This window comes from Lithobates pipiens, unplaced genomic scaffold (genome assembly GCF_037356315.1).
Source record: "Lithobates pipiens isolate NorthernLeopardFrog02 unplaced genomic scaffold, aLitPip1_a1.2 Scaffold_3, whole genome shotgun sequence".
Taxonomy (NCBI): Eukaryota; Metazoa; Chordata; class Amphibia; order Anura; family Ranidae; genus Lithobates; species Lithobates pipiens.
The window spans coordinates 118,191,439-118,218,401 of NW_027507790.1; the positions used below are offsets into that span (position 1 = coordinate 118,191,439).

The 26,963-nt window shown below is 43.0% G+C and overlaps 1 protein-coding gene across 3 annotated transcripts in view; it reads right to left on the minus strand.

Annotated features, from left to right (window-relative positions):
• The window catches only part of TNFAIP8 (TNF alpha induced protein 8), a 149,434-nt gene that overhangs the window by 58,076 nt on the left and 64,395 nt on the right, over window positions 1-26,963 (minus strand). Inside the window, exon 1 of one of the 3 annotated variants that reach the window (XM_077462221.1) lies at window positions 16,678-16,705. The exons of 1 other annotated variant lie outside the window; for it this stretch is intronic. In XM_077462221.1, the coding sequence (XP_077318347.1) occupies window positions 16,678-16,690 (13 nt within the window). In that variant the 5' untranslated portion in view covers window positions 16,691-16,705. Of the gene's footprint in view, window positions 1-16,089; window positions 16,172-16,677; window positions 16,706-26,963 lie in introns of those variants that run through there. One more of the 3 variants, XM_077462217.1, reaches the window with a different exon arrangement.

Genomic DNA, 26,963 nt, shown 5'->3' on the forward strand with positions numbered 1-26,963 from the left:
TGTCATTTCACATATGCCCATGGCATGCGTGAGCAATATATCATTTAGTGACAACTTTGTGAAAAAAAAAAAAAAAAAAGTTTGTAATTTTCCCGCAACTTGTGGCAAAATATAAAATATTCCATGGACTCAACATGCCTCTCAGCAAATAGCTTGGGGTGTCTACTTTCTAAAATGGGGTCATTTGTGGGGGTTTTGTGCCATCTTGGCATTTTATGGCCTTCAAAACTGTAATAGGTAGTGAGAAGTGAACTCAAAAATTTACGCCCTTAGAAAGCCTGAAGGCGGTGCTTGGTTTTCGGGGCCCCGTACGCGGCTAGGCTCCCAAAAAGTCCCACATATGTGGTATCCCCGTACTCAGGAGAAGCAGCAGAATTTATTTTGGGGTGTCATTTCACATATGCCCATGGCATGTGTGAGCAATATATCATTTAGTGACAACTTTTTTTTTTTTTTTTTTTTTTCACAAAGTTGTCACTAAATGATATATTGCTCACACATGCCATGGGCATATGTGAAATGACACCCCAAAATAAATTCTGCTGCTTCTCCTGAGTACGGGGATACCACATATGTGGGACTTTTTGGGAGCCTAGCCGCGTACGGGGCCCCGAAAACCAAGCACCGCCTTCAGGCTTTCTAAGGGCGTAAATTTTTGAGTTCACTTCTCACTACCTATCACAGTTTTGAAGGCCATAAAATGCCAAGATGGCACAAAACCCCCACAAATGACCCCATTTTAGAAAGTAGACACCCCAAGCTATTTGCTGAGAGGCATGTTGAGTTCATGGAATATTTTATATTTTGCCACAAGTTGCGGGAAAATTACAAACTTTTTTTTTTTTTTTTTTTTTTTCACAAAGTTTGTAATTTTCCCGCAACTTGTGGCAAAATATAAAATATTCCATGAACTCAACATGCCTCTCAGCAAATAGCTTGGGGTGTCTACTTTCTAAAATGGGGTCATTTGTGGGGGTTTTGTGCCATCTTGGCATTTTATGGCCTTCAAAACTGTGATAGGTAGTGAGAAGTGAACTCAAAAATTTACGCCCTTAGAAAGCCTGAAGGCGGTGCTTGGTTTTCGGGGCCCCGTACGCGGCTAGGCTCCCAAAAAGTCCCACATATGTGGTATCCCCGTACTCAGGAGAAGCAGCAGAATTTATTTTGGGGTGTCATTTCACATACGCCCATAGCATGTGTGAGCAATATATCATTTAGTGACAACTTTGTGTAAAAAAAAAAAAAAAAAATTTTTTTTTGTCATTATTCAATCGCTTGAGGCAAAAAAATAAAATATTCAATGGGCTCAACATGCCTCTTATCAATTTCCTTAGGGGGTCTACTTTCCAAAATGGGGTCATTTGGGGGGGTTTTGTACTGCCCTGCCATTTTAGCACCTCAAGAAATGAGATAGGCAGTCGTAAACTAAAAGCTGCGTAAATTCCAGAAAACATACCTTAGTTTGTAGATGTGACAACTTTTGCGCAAACCAATAAATATACAATTATTGACTTTTTTTTTTACCAAAGACATGTGGCTGAATACATTTTGGCCTAAATGTATGACTAAAATTGAGTTTATTGGATTTTTCTAATAACAAAAAGTAGAAAATATCATTTTTTTTCAAAAATTTGCGGTCTTTTTACGTTTATATCGCAAAAAATAAAAATAGCAGAGGCAATCAAATACCATCAAAAGAAAGCTCTATTTGTGGGAAGAAAAGGACGCAAATTTTGTTTGGGTACAACATTGCATGACCGCGCAATTACCAGTTAAAGCAGCGCAGTGCCAAAGTGTAAAAAGACCTCTGGTCATTTACCAGCAAAATGGTCCGGTCTGAAAGTGGTTAAATGGCACCGATTGCTGTATAAATGACAATGGTCCCAAAAATGTGTCAAAAACTTCTGATGTGTCCACCATAATGTCGCAGTCACACAAAAAAACTTTTGCGCAAACTAATCAATAGTCGCTAATTGCATTTTTTTTTTTTTTTTTACCAAAAATATGTAGAATAATACGTATCGGCCTAAATGGAGGGAAAAAAATGATTTTTTTATATATTTTTGGGGGATATTTATTATAGCAAAAAGTAAAAAATATTGCATTTTTTTCAAAATTGTTGCTCTATTTGGTTTATAGTGCAAAAAATAAACTGCAAAGGTGATCAAATACCACCATCAAAAGAAAGCTCAATTTGTGGTAAAAAAAAAGAAAAAGGACGCCGATTTTGTTTGGGAGCCACGTCGCATTACTACGCAATTGTCAGTTAAATTGCAGTGCCGAATCGCAAAAAGGGGCCTGGTCCTTTGGCTGCAAATTGGTCTGGGGCTTAAGTGGTTAAGGTTCTACTTTTTGGGTATGACATGAAAAAAAAAAAAAAAAGGATATGTAATTTTTTGGAAAATATCTGTAACCACCCCTCATTTAAAGAAGGCATGAGATCGCAACGTTATTCAAGTTTATAGGTAGAGGGTTTCTTAACTTTTTTAAACAATGATCCAGTCCACTGGTTGAATTGAGGCAAGTAGAATCAACAAACTGCCCCAGAGGTTGGAGGTCAAAACACCCCAACATCAGTAATCAGAATATTACATGCTCTGACATCAGTGGTCATAAATGGTAATAAATGCCCCTTCATCGTTGGAATTAATGAATGTCAGTGGTTAGCCAGCTTTAAACCCTTAGGAAATTCTGCTTTTTCAAGCAGATCTTAGTTTAGTGACATACAGGTTTTAGAACACTCATTATATGCACATGTATATACAGTGGGTATAGAAAAGAATCACCCCCTTTAAAATAACATTTTGTTACTTTGCAGACTGAAATGAAGATTGGCAAATTTTTGTTTTATCCAGCTGTATTTACAACATGTCAGGAAAAATTAAAAATAGAATCAATGAGTTGGAAAAAGGATCACCCCCTTGTGTCAGTATTTTGTTGAACCATCTTTTGCTTTAAATCACAGCCTTTAGTCTGTTGGGATATGTCTCTACTAACTTTGCACTCTTCTTTGCAGAGCTGCTCAAGTTAAGTTAAATTTGATGGTGACCATTTGTGGACTGCAGTCTCCAAGTCATTCCACAGATTTTCAATAGGGTTTAGGTCTGGGCGCTAACTAGGCCATGCAAGGACATTCACCTTTTTCTCCTTCAACCACTGTGTGGTCATTTTTGCTGTGTGCTTTGGGTCATTGTCATGTTGGAAGGTAACCTTTATTCCCATTGACAACATTCTGGCAGAGGGCATTCTCCTTAAGAATTTAATGGTATTGCCCCTCCATTTTTCTTTCTATCCTGACAAGTGCTCCAGTCCATGCTGCAGAGGAACGTTTTCTAACTCAGCAATTTTGTTTTTTCCCGACATATTGGCGTAAATCCAGCTTGAAAAAAACGTCTCCATTTCTGGCTGCAACGCAACAATTTTTTATTTTTTTTTTATTTTTTTAAATAAAATCACAAAGGGGGGGGGGGGGGTTATTTTCTATACCCACTGTAGATCTGCCAGAGTACCTACTTAAAGTGGAACGTCACCTAAAAAAAAAAAAAAAAATAAAAAATAAAAACCATGCTCTGCTTTTCCTGCTCTGACCCCCTTCTACTACTTTTGGGGGCTATATTTTTTTTCTTGGCTTGAATACCCATTTCTGACAGCTACCTGCTCCACTTTGCTGAGATCACCAAGAAGTTTCCCCCACTCCTGAGAGGCTGCCAGCCCATTGAGAAAGCTACTCGCACATGCTCTGTGGAAAGCCAGCTGTAAAGCACCAGGAAGTCACAGTTGCATTCCCACATCCAAGATGGTGGCCTGGCAGACCCAAAGACTGGCGAAAAACAGGCCCCGTTGAGAACAGTGCTGGATCTCTGAAATGGTAAGTGAATGTTTACTAAAAGCCAGGAGCTACAGTATCCGTATCCCCCCCCCCGAGTGAAGTTCCCCTTTAACATCACTCCTCCTACCCCCCCTCAGTGTTTATGTTTTGTGGAATTAGAACCCAGAATTAAAATGGATTCTTGGGGGGGGGGGGGGGGGGCTTCTCACCATGTGATGTACACAACATGCTTATGACTTTGAAGTTGCAAACATTTTTTTTTGACATAAACAAAAAGTAAAAATAAAATATAATATATCTTGCGTGCATGAATAATTCCCCCCCCCCCCGCTATCAAACTCCTAAATAAGATATGGTCAAACCAACTGGAGAAGTCCCATAATTAGATAATTACATAAAGTTCCTGTGTGCAATCAAAGTGACACGATCAGTTATATGCTGTCAGTATAAACACAACACCTGTTCTGAAAAGCCCCTAAAGCCTAGTACACACAGGCCGAATCTCAGGCGGCATCGGCCGGTTCTATAAAAACTGGCTGACATTCAGGTCCGTGTGCATGGCAGCCGGTCTGACAGAAAACGGTCACTTAGCATGCTGGGAAGACAATATCAAACCAGCTTCCAATCAGTGCTCTCAGAGATGAATATATCTAAATCAAATAGGTTATAAAATGGAGACACACCAGGGTACAGAATTCAGAATAGATGTTGATGGGTTGAGTCACTCACAGGCAAAAAATACAGTTTATATTAGGGACTCTGGTGAAGAGACTTCCACTCTTGAGTTTGCAGCTACTATGTCCTTTGTAATATAATTAAAGAGGTGCTCCAGTCATTCTGAAAATTAAGTCAAAAGCTACAAAAACTAAAAACAAACAGACACTCGCCGATCCCAGGATCCAGCGCTATCCTCACCCAATCATTTTTTTTTCTACTCCACCCGGCACTGGAATCTTAAAGCAGAGGTCCGCCCGCTCCTTTAAAAAATAAAAGTCGTCGATCTGGCTCCGCTTCTCTTCCTCTGACACCTTAATGAACCAAATCTTGAACGCATAAGGGCACTGTGGGCTCTTTCTTACCCTACCCATATTCCTTCCCCCTCCCCCCCTCTCCTCTCCTCTTCCTATCTAGCTTTCCCCTCTACCGCCCTGCTCCTCTTCACTTTGCTCCTCTCTCTTCTCCCTTTTTTTTTTTTTTTCTTCTTTCTCTATCCTTTTTATATTATTGTTTAAATATTACCTCATGTAGTAACCCGTGAGTATTTCTCACTACTGTGGCCTCGTGGAACGGTGAGCAGGCAGTCTTCTCTACTCTCCAAGCTTCCCGTTAGGGACCGGCTGTGGCCGATAGTCATTAGCCGGCCTCCCGCAATTGTACTCCTGTTACTGTTCTTGCTTGCATTTGTCTAATGATGGTTACTGTTTTTTGTTTTTACTTGAAATGTTTCAATAAAAATATTTTCAACACTAAAAAATAAAAGTCAGCAGCTAAACATACTGTAGCTGCTGACTTAACATTAGGACACTTATCTGTCCTAGAGAGTCCAGCGATGTCGGCACCACAGCTGATCTTTCCATCAGCTGTCGGATACCGACGCCGCCACTGCCGTTATGGGAACCTGGCAGTGTAGCCTTTCAGCATCATGGCCGGGTTCCTACTGCGCGCTGCGCTCTCTCACTAGTCCGGCAGTAGGAGGGAAACTGAGCTGCTGTCGAACTATGCCGCAGCCCCCCGTAAGTGGGGACAGGGAACCCACCAAAGACAGGTATCCGCTCCCCCTCCCCCCTTCACAGCTGGCCGCCCACTGTTCATGCACAAGGCACGCTGCACTTTGTGAATGGTCTCAGTGTCTTCTGGGACCTTTGATGCATCCCACAAGACTGCAGGGAAGAGAACTTCGCTCAGATCGTTTAGGTGATCTGAACAGAAGTGGGAGCAGGTACCTGTCAAAAAAAAAGAAAAGGAAAGTGCCAAATGTTGCAGAGGAGAGGGGAAGGAGGAGGAGGAGGAGCAGAGGAACTCCCCCCATTAATCATAAAATCCTCTTGCGCATAGAACATGAAAATGTTGCACAACTCAGACTGAAAAAAACTTTTTTTTTTCTCTTATTAATAACAACTATACAAACCATCTTAATCCATAAAAACACGTAAAACCTTCCATCACAAATAATAAAAAAAAATAAAAAATAAAATAAAAAAAAGAATGGTGATGTTATCAAGCTTGTAAACCTTCCCAGAAAAGCGATAAAAAAAAAAAAATTGTTCATCATCATCTGGTATAAGACCCACCGGGCCTTACAATAAAGATAGTGTACAGAAAGTAGATCAATACATCAATAAACACTTTAATAGGGCATATAACAAACCCTACACTATGACCACATAGAGGTATATTGTGCGAATATAATGTATGGAAATGCAATACTTAATATTCAGAAATGTGTAGATATGGCAAGCACTGGAGGAAGAGAGAAGAATGTACCCTGGTTATAAAGAAACCATATCAGGTCATTGAGGCAAGAAGTTGGTGGAAAAAGAGTCTCAAACAGTTTCAGCAGTCAAGTCCTAAAATAATATTAATTTGGCACCACCAGACTCCCATACAACATACTATATATGGAGACCTGTCTGCTGTGGATGTCTGGCAACATCTGCTGCTGCCCATAGACAGGAGACTGCTTTGGCCAGTACTATTGGTATGTCAACATTTGGTAAAACTGTACAATGATAGTTTTTGCCTAATAAAATTTGTAACTATATAGACATTAAGAGAAAAAATTTTTTGAGAGAAAAGGAATCTGAACGGCACAGATACCACGTCCCAATATTTATGGAAAAAGTAAAAGGGCCAAAAAGGGACTGGGGAGTCACCAACCCCTGGGACTTTTAGGGTATCAAATCAAAACATTAACAAAAGATTAAAATAAAATAATATAATTTTATTAATATTATGCAAAAAGATTTTTTAATATAAATTGAACATTCATAAAAACAATAATAATTTTGCCTTATTGGTGCATGAACAGGCGTGTTAACAAAATTGACCAAGATTTCAATTAACCATACAGGAAAAACTGTTTTTCCTGTATGGTTAATTGAAATCTTGGTCAATTTTGTTAACACGCCTGTTCATGCACCAATAAGGCAAAATTATTATTGTTTTTATGAATGTTCAATTTATATTAAAAAATCTTTTTGCATAATATTAATAAAATTATATTATTTTATTTTAATCTTTTGTTAATGTTTTGATTTGATACCCTAAAAGTCCCAGGGGTTGGTGACTCCCCAGCCCCTTTGTGGCCCTTTACTTTTTCTTTTTTGTAACTATATAGTTTACATGTTAAAGTGGTTGTAAACCCTTACAAACCACTTTGACCTACAGGCAAGCCTAGATTAAGGCTTACCTGTAGGTCCAAGCAATATCTCCTAAACCTATATGGTTTAGGAGATATTTGCCCGAAAAACGGGCACCGCTGTCTATGGCGCATGCGCCGTAGACAGTGGCGCGCAGGCGCACTGAGCGTGGCATTTCCAAGAATGGAGCTGCCGCGCGTGTCGACTCCCGTGCGCATGCGCGGGAGTGACGTCATCGCGGCTTCGCCGAATGACAGCGGCGGAGCTGCGAGACGCCACCAGCAAGATGGATGCGGCGGACTACAGGGGACAGCGGCGACTTCGCTGGCTCCTGTATCAGGTAAGTGACACATAATGGGCTACTATGCGATGCATAGTAGTCCATTATGCTTTGCCTTTGCAGGGAATGAAAGAGGAAGTAAACCCATCAGGGTTTACTTCCTCTTTAAATGCAACTTTAAATGAAAAAGAAAGGTGTTACATGATGCTACAAATTTAGAAGCACATTCCATACACTTTCTGCAGCTGTCCTCTGGAAACAATTAGATAAATTGTGCAAGCCATAAAGTAGTTAAGAGCAAAGAAAGGTTTAATTTGTGCTTTAGTTGCCTTTATAAAGGATTAGCTGCTAAATAAGCTATAAACAAATCAGATATGTTACTGTTATAGTACCAGTTAAATTACAAGGGAACAAAGACCCTTGGTGTATAGCCGTTTGGCCTTTGTTTATGTCATGAATTTAAGCCATTGCAGGCAATTACCAGATTTAATTTCCTCTTTGCCAAGCGCAGTAAACCCGACTGCTTTCAGGACACGCTGACATGCAGAGCAGATATTCAGAATCTTTTTGTCTATATTCTGTGCTAAGACGTTTAAAGGGTTCCTGCACCCCTGCTGCGGACCAAGTGGTGTATTAATACTAGGGGTCTATTATATTTATAAAGCTGAAAATGTGACATAAAACCAAAATTTTTATGCAGGTGAACCTTTCTGGTGCATGTGTTTTAACCGCTTCCCGACCGCCTCACGCCAATATACGTCGGCAGAAGGGCACGTACAGGAAGAATCACGTACCTGTATGTTGTCCCTTAAGAGGCGGTGGGGGTGCACTCGCAAGAAGCTCCATGAGTCCGATCGCGGGGACTCGATCGCCTCGGGGATACCCGCGATCGTCTCATGGAGAGGAAGTACGGGGAGATGCTATAGCAGTGATAGCGAATCTTGGCACCCCAGATGTTTTGGAACTACATTTCCCATGATGCTCTGGCACTCTGCAGTGTAGTGGAGCATCATGGGAAATGTAGTTCCAAAACATCTGGGGTGCCAAGGTTCGCCATCACTGTGCTATAGTAAACAAGCATCCCCCCATTCTGCCTAGCAACACTGATCATTGTTCCCTGTGATTGGAGCAGAGATCAGATGTGCACAACACAGCCACGCCCCCCACAGTTAGCAACACGCCCCTAGGACACTTAACCCCTACACTGCCACCTCCTGGTTAACCCCTTCACTGCCAGTGTCATTTACACAGGAATCAGTGCATTTGTATAGCACTGATTGCTGTATAAATGACAATGGTCCCAAATATGTAAAAAAAAAGTCTGATGTGTACGCCATAATGTCGGAGGTCATGATAAAAATCGCCGATTGCCGCCATTTAAAAAAAATATATATTAATAAAAATGCCATAAAACGATCCCCTATTTTGTAACCGCTATAACGTTTGCACAAACCAATCACTTTTGTGTGATTTTTTTTACCAAAAATATGAAGAATATGTATCAGCCTAAACGGAGGAAAAAAATAATTTATATATATTTTTGGGGGATATTTATTATAGCAAAAAGTAAAAAATAATGTGTTTTTTTCAAAATTGTCGCTTTTTTTTGTTTATCGCAAAAAATAAAAACCGCAGGGGTGATCAAATACTAAAATCGAAAAATCAAAATTTGTTTGGGAGCCATGCACACTGGAGTACGATCAATATATTTTCAGTTAAAGCGGCGCAGTGCCGAATCGCAAAAAGTGCTCTGGTCAGGAAGGGGGTAAACTCTTCCAGGGCTGAAGTGGTTAAACAACAAGAGGATTTATTTATTTTTTAAATAGCAAAAGATGTGCAAAAAAACTTTATACCCAAGCACATAAAATCCCCCCGCCCCAGAAAAGAAAAAAGAAAAAAAACCTCTTACTCCCACGCACACCGGAGTACGATCAATATATTTCTAGCACCAGAGTTCAACCATAACGCTAAACTGATAACCTATAGGGGGCAGTTTGTCACCATTCCACAGGCACATGCAAATTTAAGGTATAACATGTTGGGTATTTACTCGTGCAACTTCATCTTTTACATTTTACAAAAAAAAAAACACTGGAGTATTTTATTGCATTTACGTTATGTACCATTTTTTCAGAAATTTAATTTTTCCTAGACCTTTGCCGTTAGAATATGTGATATGGCCGGTTCCTTTTCTTACATGCTAGGGTGGGTGGTCTAGAGACATTGATATTGGCGATATACATACCGCCGCCTTTCCAGTTCGCTGTTCTCACAGAAGGGCTGGCGTTCATGGCTCAATTCCCCACAATACCAGCTATTTGGCTGGGGGATTTTAACAATGTGATGGACAGAGAGCTGGATAGGTTGCAGGCAGTCCCGATGAACCCATCTACACACTCGGGCACCCGTTTTGGGAAATTTCTCTCTGAGCTGTCCCTAGTGGACACTTGGAGACACTGTCACCCTACTGATAAGGTTTTTTCTTGTTTCTCCGCGACGTACGACAGCATGTCCCGTATTGACCTTATCCTTATTTCCCGGTCCCTTCTTCCATGGCTGGGGGGGGGGGGGGGGGGGGGGTGGGGTTCTGCCCCCGAGTTCTCTCGGATCACTCACCCTATTGGATCGAGCTCTCCATTGATTCCCTACCCTCAACATATAGTTGGAGACTCAATCCCTTTTGGTTAACAGTAGTCCCAGATTTGGAGGAGGCGGGCGGTGAGTGGGATGTGTTTTTTCAGGCCAACATGGGCACGGCCCCTTTTGAGGTTGTGTGGGACGCATTTAAATCTCACGCCCGTATGACACTAGCCCACCGCATAGCCAGATACAGGAAGACCTCTTCCGCCTGGTGAACCACTTGGGAACAGGCTCTAACAACGGCTGAGCTGGAGTTTTCTAATGACCCCTCCCCCCTTAACGCCGATAAACTAAAACTGCAGACCCGTATTGTGAATAATCTTATTTGAAAACGCCGAACGGAAGATTTTTTACAATAAGCAAAGAGCATATGAGTTTGGGGAGCGGGCGGGGCGGCTCTTGGCCTACCTGGCGCACCTGGACCACAGGCCACCGACAATGGTCTCTCTTCGCTCCCCGACCGGAGACTTGATTACAGATCCCGATGCGGTGGCGGGAGAGTTTCGCTCCCTATTCGCATCCCTATACTCCTCTACCAATGACAGATCCCAGGAGGACATTGAAACGTTTCTAGCTGGTATAGAACTACCCACATTGACAAGACCCCAAGTAGACTTGCTTGACGCCCCCATTACTGAGGATGACATAACTAATGCCATATCTCACCTTAAGCCCTCCAAGGCCCCTGGCTCGGACGGCCTGCCCCTCGAATTTTACACTACATACCGGGCGGCACTTCTCCCTAGATTGCAGGAACTATTCTCCCACATCTACTCCACCGGTGTCCTACCACAGACCATGCGCGAGGCATATATCGTATTGATACCTAAGCCCGGCAAAAATCCCGAACTCCCGGAAAACTATCGCCCAATATCCCTCCTCCAATTGGATATTAAAATCCTTGCCAAAATCCTGGCGCTCCGGCTGAATGGGGTGATTTTGACCCTCATTCACCCGGACCAGACAGGGTTCATGCCTTCCTACAATACTGCACATAACCTCCGTAGGCTCCATATGCACCTGCAGGCTACCCACGATCAGATGGGGTCCAGGGTGGTGGTGTCGTTGGACGCCGCCAAAGCCTTCGACTCCGTGGAGTGGAGGTACCTATGGGGCTGCCTGGGGAGATTTGGCTTTGGGCCCAAATTCACCAACTGGATACGCCTGTTATACCAGAGCCCTAGTGCTAGGGTTCTTGTTAACGGCAGGGTCTCGGAGGCTTTCCCCCTGTCCAGGGGGACGCGTCAAGGGTGCCCTCTATCGCCCCTCCTGTATGCGATTGCAGTGGAGCCCCTCGCCTCTGCGTTGCGTACGCATCCTGGAATAGGAGGACTGTGGCATGGTCAGCTACATGACAAAATTATTCTCTACGCTGATGACATGCTGCTGTACCTTGCGGACTCTGGCCCATCTCTACAGGCAGCCCTGGACACCATTAGTGTATTCAGCGACTACTCGGGGCTGCGCATTAATTGGGATAAATCCCAGATCCTCCCCATAGATTTTGGCCCTCCCACGGCGGGACAGGCTTCCTCCCCCTTATCCGGGTAAGTTCCCTGAAATATTTGGGTATCATGATTACCCGCTCCCCCGCAGACTTTACTAGGCTCAACATAGAACCTTTGATTGCGACCCTTAAAACCAAAACACAAACATGGGCTAAACTCCCCCTTGGGATATTGGGCCGTATCAACCTGATAAAAATGATTATACTCCCTCAATTTTTATATGTCCTCTGGCATGCTCCAATATATTTACCCCTTCGAACCTTTAAAGACATTGAAGCGATCCTTAACTGTGTGGGGGCGGAACCGGCATAAAATTGTCCTGGCAAATATTAAAACGTCCCACCGACTTAGGCGGCGCGGCGTTACCCGACTTCAACCTGTATTACCTGGCTGCACAACTTTCTCACTTCTTTCATTTAGACAAACAGGACAAGGAACGGTATCTGACCCTAGTGTGCTCTTCCTTGTCTGCTGTGTACACCCACCCCTATCAAGTGCTATTTAAAACTCCAATAGACACGAAGGCGCTGCGTAATCGCCAGGGTCTGCTACATACCCATTGCAGAATATGGGAATTGGTGGGGCGCAGGCTGGGACGACCCGCTACGCACTCGCATACCCCCTTATGGCATAATCCGGGACTACAAGAACTATTGTCAATACCAGACTGTGGCCTGTGGTTATCCAGGGGTGTGGCATACCTCTCAGATGTTTATAGTAATCAGGTTCTTAAATCTTTCCAACAGCTTATGGATGAATTCCACGTCCCCAACCACATGTTCTTTAGATTTCTCCAGCTTCGGCACGCCCTTCAGACCCAATTTCGGGACCATCCCCCGAATCTGGAACGTACGAGCATTCTAGACACCTTGCTGGGACAGAACCCCTCCAAACTAATCTCCCTCTTCTACAATGATCTTCTCCGTCCCGTAGCAACTGCCTCTGCATACAAACTGAGGGATAGATGGGTCGGGGACGTGGGACTGTTGGAGGATGAGGAATGGGAGGATGCATTGAATACATGTAAAAAGGTGTCTACCAAACTCTCTGATCGCCTGACCCAAATGTACATCATTCACAGGGCCTATATAACCCCATCCCGCCTCGCTCTGTTTAATCCGGCACCAGGACCCCAACTGCCCTAGGTGCAACGGATCGCCCGGTACCTTTTTTCACCTGTTGTGGTCCTGTCCGGTAATACATGATTACTGGTCCCACATTGTTAAATTTATACACGATGAGATGGGATCCCCCCTGACCATGTGCCCCAAACAATGTTTATTGGGGATATTCCCAGATCCAGATTTTGATAAGCCCCATATTACTTTTCTACAGGAGGTACTATTTATTGCCAGGTTATTGGTGGCAAGGAAATGGATGAGAGAGACGCCCCCGAGTATGCAAGAATGGATAGCTACCATTAATGGTGTCCTTCCATATAAGAAGGAAATATACGCACACAGGGGCTGCCCAGCTAAATACGGGAAAATTTGGGACATATGGTTAAATAATGCAGCTACTTGCAACACCATAGAGGTCGATCCCTGACCCCAAATGTGTTAGCCCTTTAGAGTGTCCAGCCTGCTTGTTTTCCCCCTCCTCCCCTCCCCAGGACTTACCGCATTGATGCTTTGTAGCTCCTTTACCGATCTGCCTCAGTGCAGTGCTCTAACTCCTATTTCTGTGACCCTGTTAATAGCTCTTCAATGTACCCTCTCCATCCGTTTGGTCTCTGATACCTCCTGCTCCCATCCAGCATGATGTATTTTTGATGTATCTCTGCTTTATTTGCCTACTGTATGTATTTTGTACCCTGTACAACTCAATAAACACTTTCTTTGTAAAAAAAAAAAAAAAAAAAAAAAAGAATATGTGATATGAAAAAAACTGGAACAATTATTTTGTTCTCTAGGGTGTCTGCTTTCTGAAAATATATGTTTTGGGGTTTGTGAAATCTTCAGGGCTAAAATGTTTTTTTTTTTTAACCACCTCCCGCCCACGCTATAGCCAAAAGACGGCTACAGCATGGACCCAATTTGCCAGGAGGCGGCTGTGAGAGGGACATCAGTCTCCATCACGGAGAGCCTCTGCAGAGGCTTCTGTGCCCACCTGTGCCACCTACCAGTGCCCAAAGTGTCAACTATCAGTGCCGCCTATAAATACCACCTACTAGTGCCCATTAGTGCCACCCATCGGCGTCGCCTTATCTGTGCCCATTATTGTCGCCTCATCAGCGAATATCAATGAAAGAGAAACATTACCCGCTTGCAAAGTTTTAGAACAAACTAAAACTTTTTTTATTCTCAAAAATCTCTCTTTTTTTTGTTTGTTTAGCAAAAAATAAAACACCAAGTGGTGATTAAATACCATAAAAAGAAAGCTCTATTTGTGTGAAAAAAATAAAATAAAAAAAGGATTTGAGTACAGTGTAGCTTGACCACGCAAATTTTATTCAAAGTTTGATAGCGCTGAAAGCTAAAAATTGGTCTGGGCAGAAGGGGGGGGGGGGGGGGTTCAAGTGCACAGTAAGAAAGAGGTTAAAAGTGTGCAAAAAATTAAAAAATTAAAATAAAACACAAAAACAGCTCTGGCAGCAAAACGGTTAAAGTGGCGGAGCGTAATAAATTTCACTGCAAGTATACCCAATAGGGCTGAAACAACTAATCAACATAATTGAATATGAAACTAGTGGTCAACTTTTTTCATTATCAATTAGTTGGTCAACCAGCATAAAGAACGCATTATTTGTTTACATATCAGGAAATACAGTGCCGCACACATATGGCTCCGTACACTTACCATACATGTCAGTATACACAGCACAGCACACATGCAGCTCAGTACACTGCTAATACAGGTCAGCAAGTCCCTGAGTATTTGAATGTCAGTGTGTGAGGAGCAATGTCTCATGGAACATGTAGTCCTGGGATGGAAAAGGACGTTACATATAGTTACATAGTAGGGGAAGTTTAAAAAAAAGACAAGTCCAACCTATGTGTGTGATATGTCAGTATTACATTGTATATCCTTGTATGTTGCAGTTATTCAGGTGCTTATCCAATAGTTTTTTGAAACTATGGATGCCCCCCGCTGAGACCACCACCTGTTGAAGGGAATTCCACATCCTTACCGCTCTTACAGTAAAGAACCCTCTACAGTTTAAGGTTAAACCTCTTTTCTTCTAATATTAACGAGTGACCACATAACTTGTTAAACTCCCTTCCGCAAAAAAGTTTTATCGCTATTGTGGGGTCACCAGTACAGCATTTATAAATTGAAATCATATTCCCTCTTAAGCGTCTCTTCTCCAGAGAGAAAAAGTTCAGTGCTCGCAACCAATATCCTCCAGACCCTTTATTTGTTTTGTTGCCCTTCTTTGTACTTGCTCCATTTCCAGGACATCCTTCCTGAGGACTGGTGCCCAGAACTGGACAGCATATTCCAGGTGCAGCCGGACCAGAGTCTTGTAGAGTGGGAGAATTATTGTTTGATCTCTGGAGTTAATCCCCTTTTTAATACATGCCAATATTCTGTTTGCTTTGTTAGCAGCAGCTAGGTATTGCACGCCATTGCTTAGCCTATCATCTACTAGGACCCCCAGGAGATTCTCCCTCCAGTGTAAAGATTTCATTCATATTTTTGCCACCCAAATGCATTATTTTTTTTGTCAAATATTTTATTTCAAGAGACACGAAAACATAAAATACAACATTGTCAAGTATATGAAAGATGAGGAATAACAAGTCACGTATGTCGAGCTAACATTGCCCGTCAAAAATAGCATTTCAAAAGGTACAGGTATATGTGACGTGCCCAAATGCATTGATTTTAAATTTTTCTACATTAAACCTTGTACTCCTTGTTGTGTTTGCCATGTAGTTGCCAACCCAATTAATTTGTTCGGGTCTTTTTGCAAGGTTCCCACATCTTGCGGAGAAGTTCTTGCCCTGCTTAGCTTAGCATCGTCCGCAAATACAGAGATTGAAATGTTTACCCCATCCTCAAAGTCATTTATGAACAAAATAAATAGGACTGGTCCCAGCACAGAACCCTGGGGACCCCACTACCCACCTCTGACCATTCGGACTACTCCCCATTTATCACCACCCTCTGCCCTTGTAGCCAGTTTTCAATCCATGTACTCACCTTATGGTAAACGCAAACGGACCTTACATTGTACAGTAAAATGTTTATGGGGAACTGTGTCAAATGCTTTTGCAAAAACCAGATACACCACGATCTAGATGGCAACTCACCTCCTCATAAAAGGTTAATAGATTGGTTTTGCAAGAACGATTCTTGCCAAAACGATTCTAAAAAGGCAGAAGTTTTTTTGTTTTTTTTCGCTGGTATAGGGGCACTCTATACTACTAAAGGCTGAGACTTTTTACATGGATATAATACATTTTAAATAAAATGCACAATACTGGTAAATTTTTAATTCTAAATGCAATTGTAATGGCTTAATATTACCTTCCAGCTTCTCTGAGTTCAGGTGCTGCTCTTCCCTGTACAGAGCCCTTAAAGCGATTGTAAACATCAGAATTTTTTTTGTTTAAATAATGGTCCTGCACAGAGCAGATTGTCCACTTCTGGGGTCCCCCACCGATACTGCTGGCTCCTCCTGCCTTCAGGGTTCCCCTATGGTAAGCTGTAAAGTATAGTATAAAGTGCCCCTATAGCAAGGTAAAAAACACAAATGCCTTTAGAATCACTTTAAATCCTTCTTTCTCCTGTCCAGGACTACATGTACTAAGCGGTATGTGTGCTGCACTGTATTTCCCGATATACCCTTACCCTTTTATTTTTAACACTTCATTACTTAAATCTGTGCTACTGCGATACTGTAGAACTGTCAGCCACTGCTATTAATTTTTTTCACTCTATATTTCTTCTGTGAAATCTCTAACTAGTGTTATCTTGTTAAAAAACACAGAACTATCATTCCAAAACAATTCAAAAACTAAATCCTTCTTGCTTGACAAAATTTCCAATGCTTCAGTGTCTTGCCCCTTGCACACTAGGTCTATCTGTATGAAGGTAACCAAATGAAACACTTACATGATTTCAGCATTTCTTTTGGTAATTTTCTGATCGGCGACCACGAGGCAAAGATCGTCTTTTTCTTTATTAATGTTCTGTGCTAAATTAGCCACCAGTCTCCAATACCTAGGTCACAGAACCTGTTCACACTAGCAGGAACCCAACTTGCACCACCCATAATAGAAACAGATTTTGTGTTTGCTAAACAAAGAATAGAGCAACTTTGTTTGCCATTATAGGCGTTACATTTCAAAACCAATACCATGCACGTCATTTCAAATGAAATTTTACCAGCATTAAAAAATAAAAAGTTTTTTTATACACACACACACGTTGTTTGCATGGCAAATCGGCAGAATTTGCCCTCAATGGAACCGTCCAGATCGATGCAACGCTGACTTTGCAGCTCCGCACCGATTCCTAAAAGTAGTTTCCATACTACTTTTGACTATTTCAGGTACAATTTCAATAGACATCTGCGCAAGAAACCACACACGTCTCTGAAATTGTCGGACTGACATGCGGGAATGAAATCTAACTCATACGATTTCAATCCCGCAGCAATGTGAATTCTGGGCTAAATCATGATTTAACGCAACTTGATTTTAATCAAATCCACCCTGTTAAAAAGGTATTTGAAAAAACGGTCACACGCACCAGTAGTGTTGGGTAAATTTTTGCTTTGAAACACACCCAATGTCTCTTCCGAGTATGGGCAGCTCACAGGAAAAGTAAACATATTTTGCTCTTACAATAAGCTTTGATGTGACTCAAGTTTGCAGATGCTTGTTCTTCCATACCTTTGTTATTGTATTTAATATACAGATTGGCTGCTATGACCTCTCCTAATTACGTAAAAGCTGTTGCAATAACAAGTCAGCTACGTAGGCAGTACTTTGTTTTAATAGATTGGCTGACATAGATGTGCATTATGAAGAACAATTGCAAATCACAACCATTTTGTTGCCCTGCAAAGAAGGAAGCAGTGCCTGCATATGTAAGTATGGCTAACCCTTCGTACATATACTGTATAATACATTTTGTATACATTTTTTAAAACATGAATGAGAAAATTAAAGGCGTTGTAAAGCTCAATTTTTTATTTTCCAAATAGGTTCCTTTAAGCTAGTGCATTGTTTGTTAAATTTACCTTTTCCTTCGATTTCCCTTCTAAAATGTTTTTTTTCCCTTTGTCTGAATTTCTCACTTCCTGTTTCTCCTCAGTAAACTTCACACCATCATCAGAGTGGCGTTTAGTCAGCCAGAACAGCTTACTGAGGAGGAACAGGAAGTGAGAAATTCAGACAAAGAAAACAAAGAAAAAAAAAAACATTTAGAAGGGAAATCGAAGGAAAGGGTAAGTGAATCAACAATGCACTAGCTTAACCACTTGCCTACTGGGCACTTAACCACTTGCCGACCGCCGCACGACGATGTACGTCGACAGAATGGCACGGGCAGGCATAAGGGCTTACATGTACGTCCTTGCCTGCCCGCGGGTCGGGCCCCCGCCCGGTGCCTGCGGCAGTCGGTATTCGTTCGGGAGCGATCCCGGACGAGGGGACGGCCATTCATTCATGGCCACCCCCTCGCGATCGCTCCCGACGAATGAAAATGTCCGGTGACATCACTTCCTCTCCTGTAATGTAAACACAGGAGAGGAAGTGATGTATTCTCTCCTCCGTGTCGGTATTTTTCGTTCCGGCACCGAGGAGAGAGCATCGGTGAGTTGCACAAGCACTACACTACACAGTAGAACATGCCAGGCACACTCACACCCCCCCTTTACCCCCCGATCACCCCCCAATTACCCCTGCCCCCCCAGTCACAGTGACACCAATTGCTTTTTTTTTTTTTTTTGCATTGGTGTCATTTGTGACTGTAATAACTGTTAGGGCAGTTAGGGTCAGCCCCCTTTAGTTCTAATGTGCCCCCCTAACCCCCCCAATAAAGGTTTAACCCCGTAATCACCCCCCGTCGCCAGTGTCACTAAGGCTGGGTTCACATTGCAGCGGTTTATGAGAACGAATGTGATTCGCACCGCACTGCAGTGCAAATCACATCCGATCTCTGTGCGATTCGAGTTCAGCCATACAGATAGTATGGCTGAATTCGTGTCGCACCCACCGCACCGCCGCAAATTCGCACGGGACCCTTTTTTTGGCCCGCAGCAGAATCGGATCGCATGGGTGTTCACACCATGCGATCCGAGTTTGCAGATTGCACTGCGATATGCGAACTGATCTGGGGGTGTCATTAACATTTCACTGACACTCCCAGCAGTTCCCGGCGGCAGTTCACACTGCCCTATGCGAGGCATGCGATGCGGGAACCCGCCACGGATTCGTGGCGTTCCCGCATCGCTCCAGTGTGAACCCAGCCTAATAAGCGATCATTTTTCTGATCGCTGTATTAGTGTCACAGGTGACGCTAGTTAGGCAGGTAGGTATTTAGGTTCGCCGCAGCTTTTTATAGCGCCAGGGACCCCCATATACTACCGCATAAAGCCCCCTGATTTCCCCCTAGTTAACCCTTTCACCAGTGATCACCATATAACTGTTACAGGTGACGCTGGTTGGTTAGTTATTTTTTTATAGTTTCAGGGCACCCGCCATTTATTACCTAATAAAGGTTTAACCCCCTGATCACCCGGCGGGTGTCATTTGTGACTGTAATAACTGTTAGGGCAGTTAGGGTTAGCCCCCTTTAGTTCTAAGGTAGCCCCCTAACCCCCCCAATAAAGGTTTAACCCCGTGATCACCCCCCGTCGCCAGTGTCACTAAGGCTGGGTTCACATTGCAGCGGTTTATGAGAACGGATGTGATTCGCACCGCACTGCAGTGCAAATCACATCCGATCTCTGTGCGATTCGAGTTCAGCCATACAGATAGTATGGCTGAATTCGTGTCGCACCCGCCGCAAACTCGCACGGGACCCTTTTTTTGGTCCGCAGCAGAATCGGATCGCATGGGTGTTCACACCATGCGATCCGAGTTTGCAGATCGCACTGCGATATGCGAACTGATCTGGGGGTGTCATTAACATTTCACTGACACTCCCAGCAGTTCGCATAGGGCAGTGTGAACTGCCGCCGGGAGGCATGTGATGCGGGAACCCGCCGCGCATTCGTGGCGTTCCCACATCGCTCCAGTGTGAACCCAGCCTAATAAGCGATCGTTTTTCTGATCGCTGTATTAGTGTCACAGGTGACGCTAGTTAGGCAGGTAGGTATTTAGGTTCGCCGCAGCTTTTTATAGCGCCAGGGACCCCCATATACTACCGCATAAAGCCCCCTGATTGCCCCCTAGTTAACCCTTTCACCAGTGATCACCATATAACTGTTACAGGTGACGCTGGTTGGTTAGTTATTTTTTTTATAGTTTCAGGGCACCCGCCATTTATTACCTAGTCTCACTAGTGTACCCCTAAATTTAGGGGTGTCTACTTTCCAAAATGGGGTCATTTGGGGGGGGGGGGGTTTGTGCCATCTTGGCATTTTATGGCTTTCAAAACTGTAACGCCCTTAGAAATCCTGAAGGCAGTGCTTGGTTTTCGGGGCCCCGTACGCGGCTAGGCTCCCAAAAAGTCCCACATATGTGGTATCCCCGTACTCAGGAGAAGCAGCAGAATTTATTTTGGGGTGTCATTTCACATATGCCCATGGCATGCGTGAGCAATATATCATTTAGTGACAACTTTGTGAAAAAAAAATAAAAAAAAATTAAAAGTTTGTAATTTTCCCGCAACTTGTGGCAAAATATAAAATATTCCATGGACTCAAAATGCCTCTCAGCAAATAGCTTGGGGTGTCTACTTTCTAAAATGGGGTCATTTGTGGGGGTTTTGTGCCATCTTGGCATTTTATGGCCTTCAAAACTGTAATAGGTAGTGAGAAGTGAAATCAAAAATTTACGCCCTTAGAAAGCCTGAAGGCGGTGCTTGGGTTTCGGGGCCCCGTACGCGGCTAGGCTCCCAAAAAGTCCCACATATGTGGTATCCCCGTACTCAGGAGAAGCAGCAGAATTTATTTTGGGGTGTCATTTCACATATGCCCATAGCATGTGTGAGCAATATATCATTTAGTGACAACTTTGTGTAAAAAAAAAAAAATATATATTTTTTTGTCATTATTCAATCGCTTGAGGCAAAAAAATAAAATATTCAATGGGCTCAACATGCCTCTTATCAATTTCCTTAGGGTGTCTACTTTCCAAAATGGGGTCATTTGGGGGGGTTTTGTACTGCCCTGCCATTTTAGCACCTCAAGAAATGAGATAGGCAGTCGTAAACTAAAAGCTGCGTAAATTCCAGAAAACGTACCTTAGTTTGTAGATGTGACAACTTTTGCGCAAACCAATAAATATACAATTATTGACTTTTTTTTTTTACCAAAGACATGTGGCTGAATACATTTTGGCCTAAATGTATGACTAAAATTGAGTTTATTGGATTTTTCTAATAACAAAAAGTAGAAAATATCATTTTTTTTCAAAATTTGCGGTCTTTTTACGTTTATATCGCAAAAAATAAAAATCGCAGAGGCAATCAAATACCATCAAAAGAAAGCTCTATTTGTGGGAAGAAAAGGACACAAATTTTGTTTGGGTACAACATTGCATGACCGCGCAATTACCAGTTAAAGCAGCGCAGTGCCAAATTGTAAAAAGACCTCTGGTCATTTACCAGCAAAATGGTCCGGTCTGAAAGTGGTTAAACACCCCTCCTGCCCAGACCAATTTTCAGCTTTCGGTGCTCTCACACTCTGAATGACAATTACTCAGTCATGCAACACTGTACCCAAATGAATTTTTTGTCTTTTTCCCCCCCCCACAAATAGAGCTTTTTGGTGGTATTTCATCACCTCTGGGGTTTTTATTTTTTGCGCTATAAAATGAAAAAAGACCAAAAATTTAGAAAAAAAAAAAAACGCATATTTCTTGACAGAATTATGCAAATTATTAATTTTTCTTCATACATTTTGGCCACAATTTATACTGCTACATATCTTTGGTAAAAATAACCCAAATTAGTGGATATTATTTGGTCTTTGTGAACATTAGAGAGTCTACAAGCTGTGGTGCGAATCGCACAAAATTGATCACATCTGATGTACTGGTGGCCTATCTCACTTCTTGCAACCCGAACAAGTCAGGAAAGTACAAATACCCCCCAAATGACCCCTTTTTGGAAAGTAGACATTCCAAGGTATTTAGTAAGAGGCATAGTGAGCTTTTTGATGTTGTCATTTTTTCCCCACAATTCTTTGCAAAATTAAGATTTTTTTTTTTTTTTTCCACAAAATTGTCATTGTAATAGATTATTTCTCTCACATGGCATGTGTATACCACAAATGACACCCCCTAACAAAAATTCTGCTACTCCTCCCGAGTATTACAATACCACATGTGTGGGACTTTTTCACAGCCTGGCCACATAGAGAGGCCCAACATGCAGGGAGCGCCATCACGTGTTCTAGGAGCATAAATTACACATCTAACTTGTTGACTACCTATTACACTTTTGAAGGCCCTGGAGCACCAGGACAATGACACATGACACTAATGACAGATGGCACTGATAAGTGGCATTGATGACACGTGACACTGATAACAGATGGCACGTGGCATTGACGACAGATGGCACATGACACTGACGGCACGTGACACTAACAGATGGCACGTGACACTGACGGCACGCGACACTGACGGCATGCGACACTGACAACAGATGGCACGTGACACTGACGGCACGTGACACTGACAACAGATGGCACGTGACACTGACAGGTGGCACTGATGACAAATGGCACTGATATGTGGCACTGACAGATGGTACTAATATGTGGCACTGATGACAGATGGCACTATGTGGCACTGATGACACATGGCACTGGGGACAAATGGCACTTTTTAAACTTTTTTTTTAACTTATGGCCGCTGCAGCCGTTCATCTCTCCCTTCTCACACGCTGTCTTTTGTGAGGAGGGAGAACGGCGCTGAGAGATGATCTCATATGTTTACATATAAGATCATCTCTCATTGGACACGCCGATCGCGCTGTAAACGGCCGCTGTGATTGGCCGTTTACAGCGATCTGTCACTGGCTGTGTCCGAGGGACAGGGCCAGCACAGAACTTCCCCGATGCGCGCTCCCGGGAGCGTGCATTGCGGAAGTAAACAGGAGGACGTCCAGGGACGGCCTCCCGGCAGTTAGCATCCACTCTGTAGCCGTCTTTCAGCTATAGGGCGGGCGCAACGCGGTTAAAGGAACCTATTTAGAAAATAAAAAACAAACCTTTACAACCCTTTTAAGTGGTGTCTACCAAACATGGAATATAAAATTAATTCATTCACTTTGGAGATACATTTGTATTAAGTTTTAGGTGAGTGGGTTAGGATTTGTTGCCTTCGGTATCCCTACTGATGAGATTTTCTATCACTTTTTATATGGTCACCTGACAGAAAGTAAAGTAAAAGGGAAATCTCTCTAAAGCTTGGTTCACTCCAGCAGTTTATTTTTTTCTTTCAACTCAGCGGGCCGAACAAAAAAAAACAAAAAAAACTGAAGAGCTTGGGAGGTGCCGGTGTGCCAACTATCCGCTGTTTATACAGAGATCTCTTGCCCCCCAACCACACCGGTGAAGATCGGCAGACCTTTTTTGGTCATGCCCCTTCAACAGAAGGCAGACATTTGGCCGGCTTCTGTCGGACTGGATGCCATACACAGGGCCACTGATAGGCCAGTACAACTGGCCCTGTTGTACCGGGCCTTGGCAATCTGCACAGAGACCGAATTGATGCAGAATAAAAAAAATATTCCTTCAGCCAGCATCAGCTGACCTCTACCTCCACCCTCCGACTTTTCAGGTGTTTTTTTTGCCACATCTGTCCTGATATTCTTGTGGGTGTGAAGGACTATTTCTTCTGTTTTGGACGCATGTCTCTTCTGTGTCAGTGGCAGAAGAAGGAAGCAGCTGAAATCTAAAATTGTTTATGACTGACACTCCAGGCAGCAGCAGCAGGATCAGAGATCAAGTGGCTCATGGGGACCGGCTAACACATGTGTGTGCTTGCTTGGGGGGGGGGGGGGGGGGGGGGGTGATTCAAGATCCATTATATCACTATGTCTGCAGCAGCATCTATACATTATGGCATTGGTGGCACATGCGTTATGGCCCAGCCAGTGCCATCCATGCCATAATGTGCTGCAGACAGCGCCACCCATGCTGCCAGTGCCATAACTCATGTGCTGCCTACATAGACAGTGCCACCTATGCTGCCAATGGCATTGGCAGCACTGTCTGCCATACATGGTGGCATGGGTGGCACTGTCTGCAGTACATTATGGCATTGGTGGCACTGTCTGCAGTGATAAATATCACTAGAAGACAAACGTGCACTTTGTTTCAAGGCGGGGTCTAGGCAGAGGCCAAGGGTGGGGCTGAAGGGGGCCCCCCATTAAGTAGGCTGTATGGGGCCTCATGTTATCTATCAGCAGCCCTGGCCATACACACAGGCTGAACGTAGGCTGGTTTCTTTTGAACTGGTCAATAGTGTCCAATCGGCCCATGTGTACTGGGCTTAAAGCAGCCAATAGATTATTACATTTACTTTGCTTCCACCACCAATTATCTTGGGTACAATCAACCTGCCCATAGATGGATCAAATCTCAACCGATCTCTGCTGAACCGGACAGATCTCAATCCATGTACCCAAGCTCTGTTCACATCTATGCAAGTGTGACAGTGCGCACACATTTTTGGGCTTTGCGTTAATATCAAAGGGCTGCCCCAAGTGTGAAAAGACCACCAATGAAATGCAATTCCAAAATATTTAGTACTTTGTTGCTATGCGTTTTGGACTGCATATCCACACACATTAGCAAGGTACATTGGGTGCCATTAAAAATAATGGCACTGGCCAAAGGCCATTGACTATTAAGAATGGCATCACCACACTTCCGCAAAAGGGTGCGCTTTCTTTGCCTGTTGTAGAAATACACACGATTTTGCGTGCGTTCCTACAGGGCATGTGAACCTATTGTAAATTTTCTAGCGATTCGGGAGCGCTGCCCATTCATTCCCACCACCCCAAAGATGCTGCTTGCAGGACTTTTCCCATTCCGCAAGCGCACTGCCCCAGTGTGAAAGCACTCAGAGGAATGAGAGGCAGTTTTCAGGCGCTATTTTTAGCACCAAAATGCCTGAAAACTGCTTCAGTATTAAAGTAGCCTAAAAAAATTATAACACTGTTGTTAGTAATCGGACTCCTTATGATAATTTAAATGACCAGAAACAAAAAAACATGTTGTGCCTGTTATAAAAACACTGGGATTAAGAGCTCTGTGTGACCACAAATTTTTATGACCTTTTTGGTTCTTCTCCGTTTACTGGTAAATATGTACCAATCCTTTGTGTTTGGAAAACAAACAGACGTTCTTCTAAATATTCCATTAGGGCCGTCATCTCCATTTGTAGCAACCTTCTGACCTTGTTCTCTCCTGCGCTATTTTAAATAGTACAACACCGGAATTCCTTTTAGACTGTACACAGTCTATTTTCAGTACCAGCCTCACCTGTTAAAGGTAACGGATTCCATTCATCAGTTATTTTTATACACACATGCAAAACAGCTTGGTTTAACCACTTTCAGACCGGACCATTTTGCTGGTAAATGACCAGAGGTCTTTTTACACTTTGGCACTGCGCTGCTTTAACTGGTAATTGCGCGGTCATGCAATGTTGTACCCAAACAAAATTTGCGTCCTTTTCTTCCCACAAATAGAGCTTTCTTTTGATGGTATTTGATTGCCTCTGCGATTTTTATTTTTTGCGATATAAACGTAAAAAGACCGCAAATTTTGAAAAAAAATGATATTTTCTACTTTTTGTTATTAGAAAAATCCAATAAACTCAATTTTAGTCATACATTTAGGCCAAAATGTATTCAGCCACATGTCTTTGGTAAAAAAAAAGTCAATAATTGTATATTTATTGGTTTGCGCAAAAGTTGTCACATCTACAAACTAAGGTACGTTTTCTGGAATTTACGCAGCTTTTAGTTTACGACTGCCTATCTCATTTCTTGAGGTGCTAAAATGGCAGGGCAGTACAAAACCCCCCCAAATGACCCCATTTTGGAAAGTAGACCCCCTAAGGAAATTGATAAGAGGCATGTTGAGCCCATTGAATATTTTATTTTTTTGCCTCAAGCGATTGAATAATGACAAAAAAAAAAATTTTTTTTTTTTTTTACACAAAGTTGTCACTAAATGATATATTGCTCACACATGCTATGGGCGTATGTGAAATGACACCCCAAAATAAATTCTGCTGCTTCTCCTGAGTATGGGGATACCACATATGTGGGACTTTTTGGGAGCCTAGCCGCGTACGGGGCCCCGAAAACCAAGCACCGCCTTCAGGCTTTCTAAGGGCGTAATTTTTTGATTTCACTCCTCACTACCTATTACAGTTTTGAAGGCCATAAAATGCCAAGATGGCACAAAACCCCCACAAATGACCCCATTTTAGAAAGTAGACACCCCAAGCTATTTGCTGAGAGGCATGTTGAGTCCATGGAATATTTTATATTTTGCCACAAGTTGCGGGAAAATTACAAACTTTTTTTTTTTTTTTTTTTTTTTAACAAAGTTGTCACTAAATGATATATTGCTCACGCATGCCATGGGCATATGTGAAATGACACCCCAAAATAAATTCTGCTGCTTCTCCTGAGTATGGGGATACCACATATGTGGGACTTTTTGGGAGCCTAGCCGCGTACGGGGCCCCGAAAACCAAGCACCGCCTTCAGGCTTTCTAAGGGCGTTACAGTTTTGAAGGCCATAAAATGCCAAGATGGCACAAACCCCCCCCAAATGACCCCATTTTGGAAAGTAGACACCCCTAAATTTAGGGGTACACTAGTGAGACTAGGTAATAAATGGCGGGTGCCCTGAAACTATAAAAAAATAACTAACCAACCAGCGTCACCTGTAACAGTTATATGGTGATCACTGGTGAAAGGGTTAACTAGGGGGCAATCAGGGGGCTTTATGCGGTAGTATATGGGGGTCCCTGGCGCTATAAAAAGCTGCAGCGAACCTAAATACCTACCTGCCTAACTAGCGTCACCTGTGACACTAATACAGCGATCAGAAAAACGATCGCTTATTAGGCTGGGTTCACACTGGAGCGATGCGGGAACGCCACGAATGCGCGGCGGGTTCCCGCATCGCATGCCTCCCGGCGGCAGTTCACACTGCCCTATGCGAACTGCTGGGAGTGTCAGTGAAATGTTAC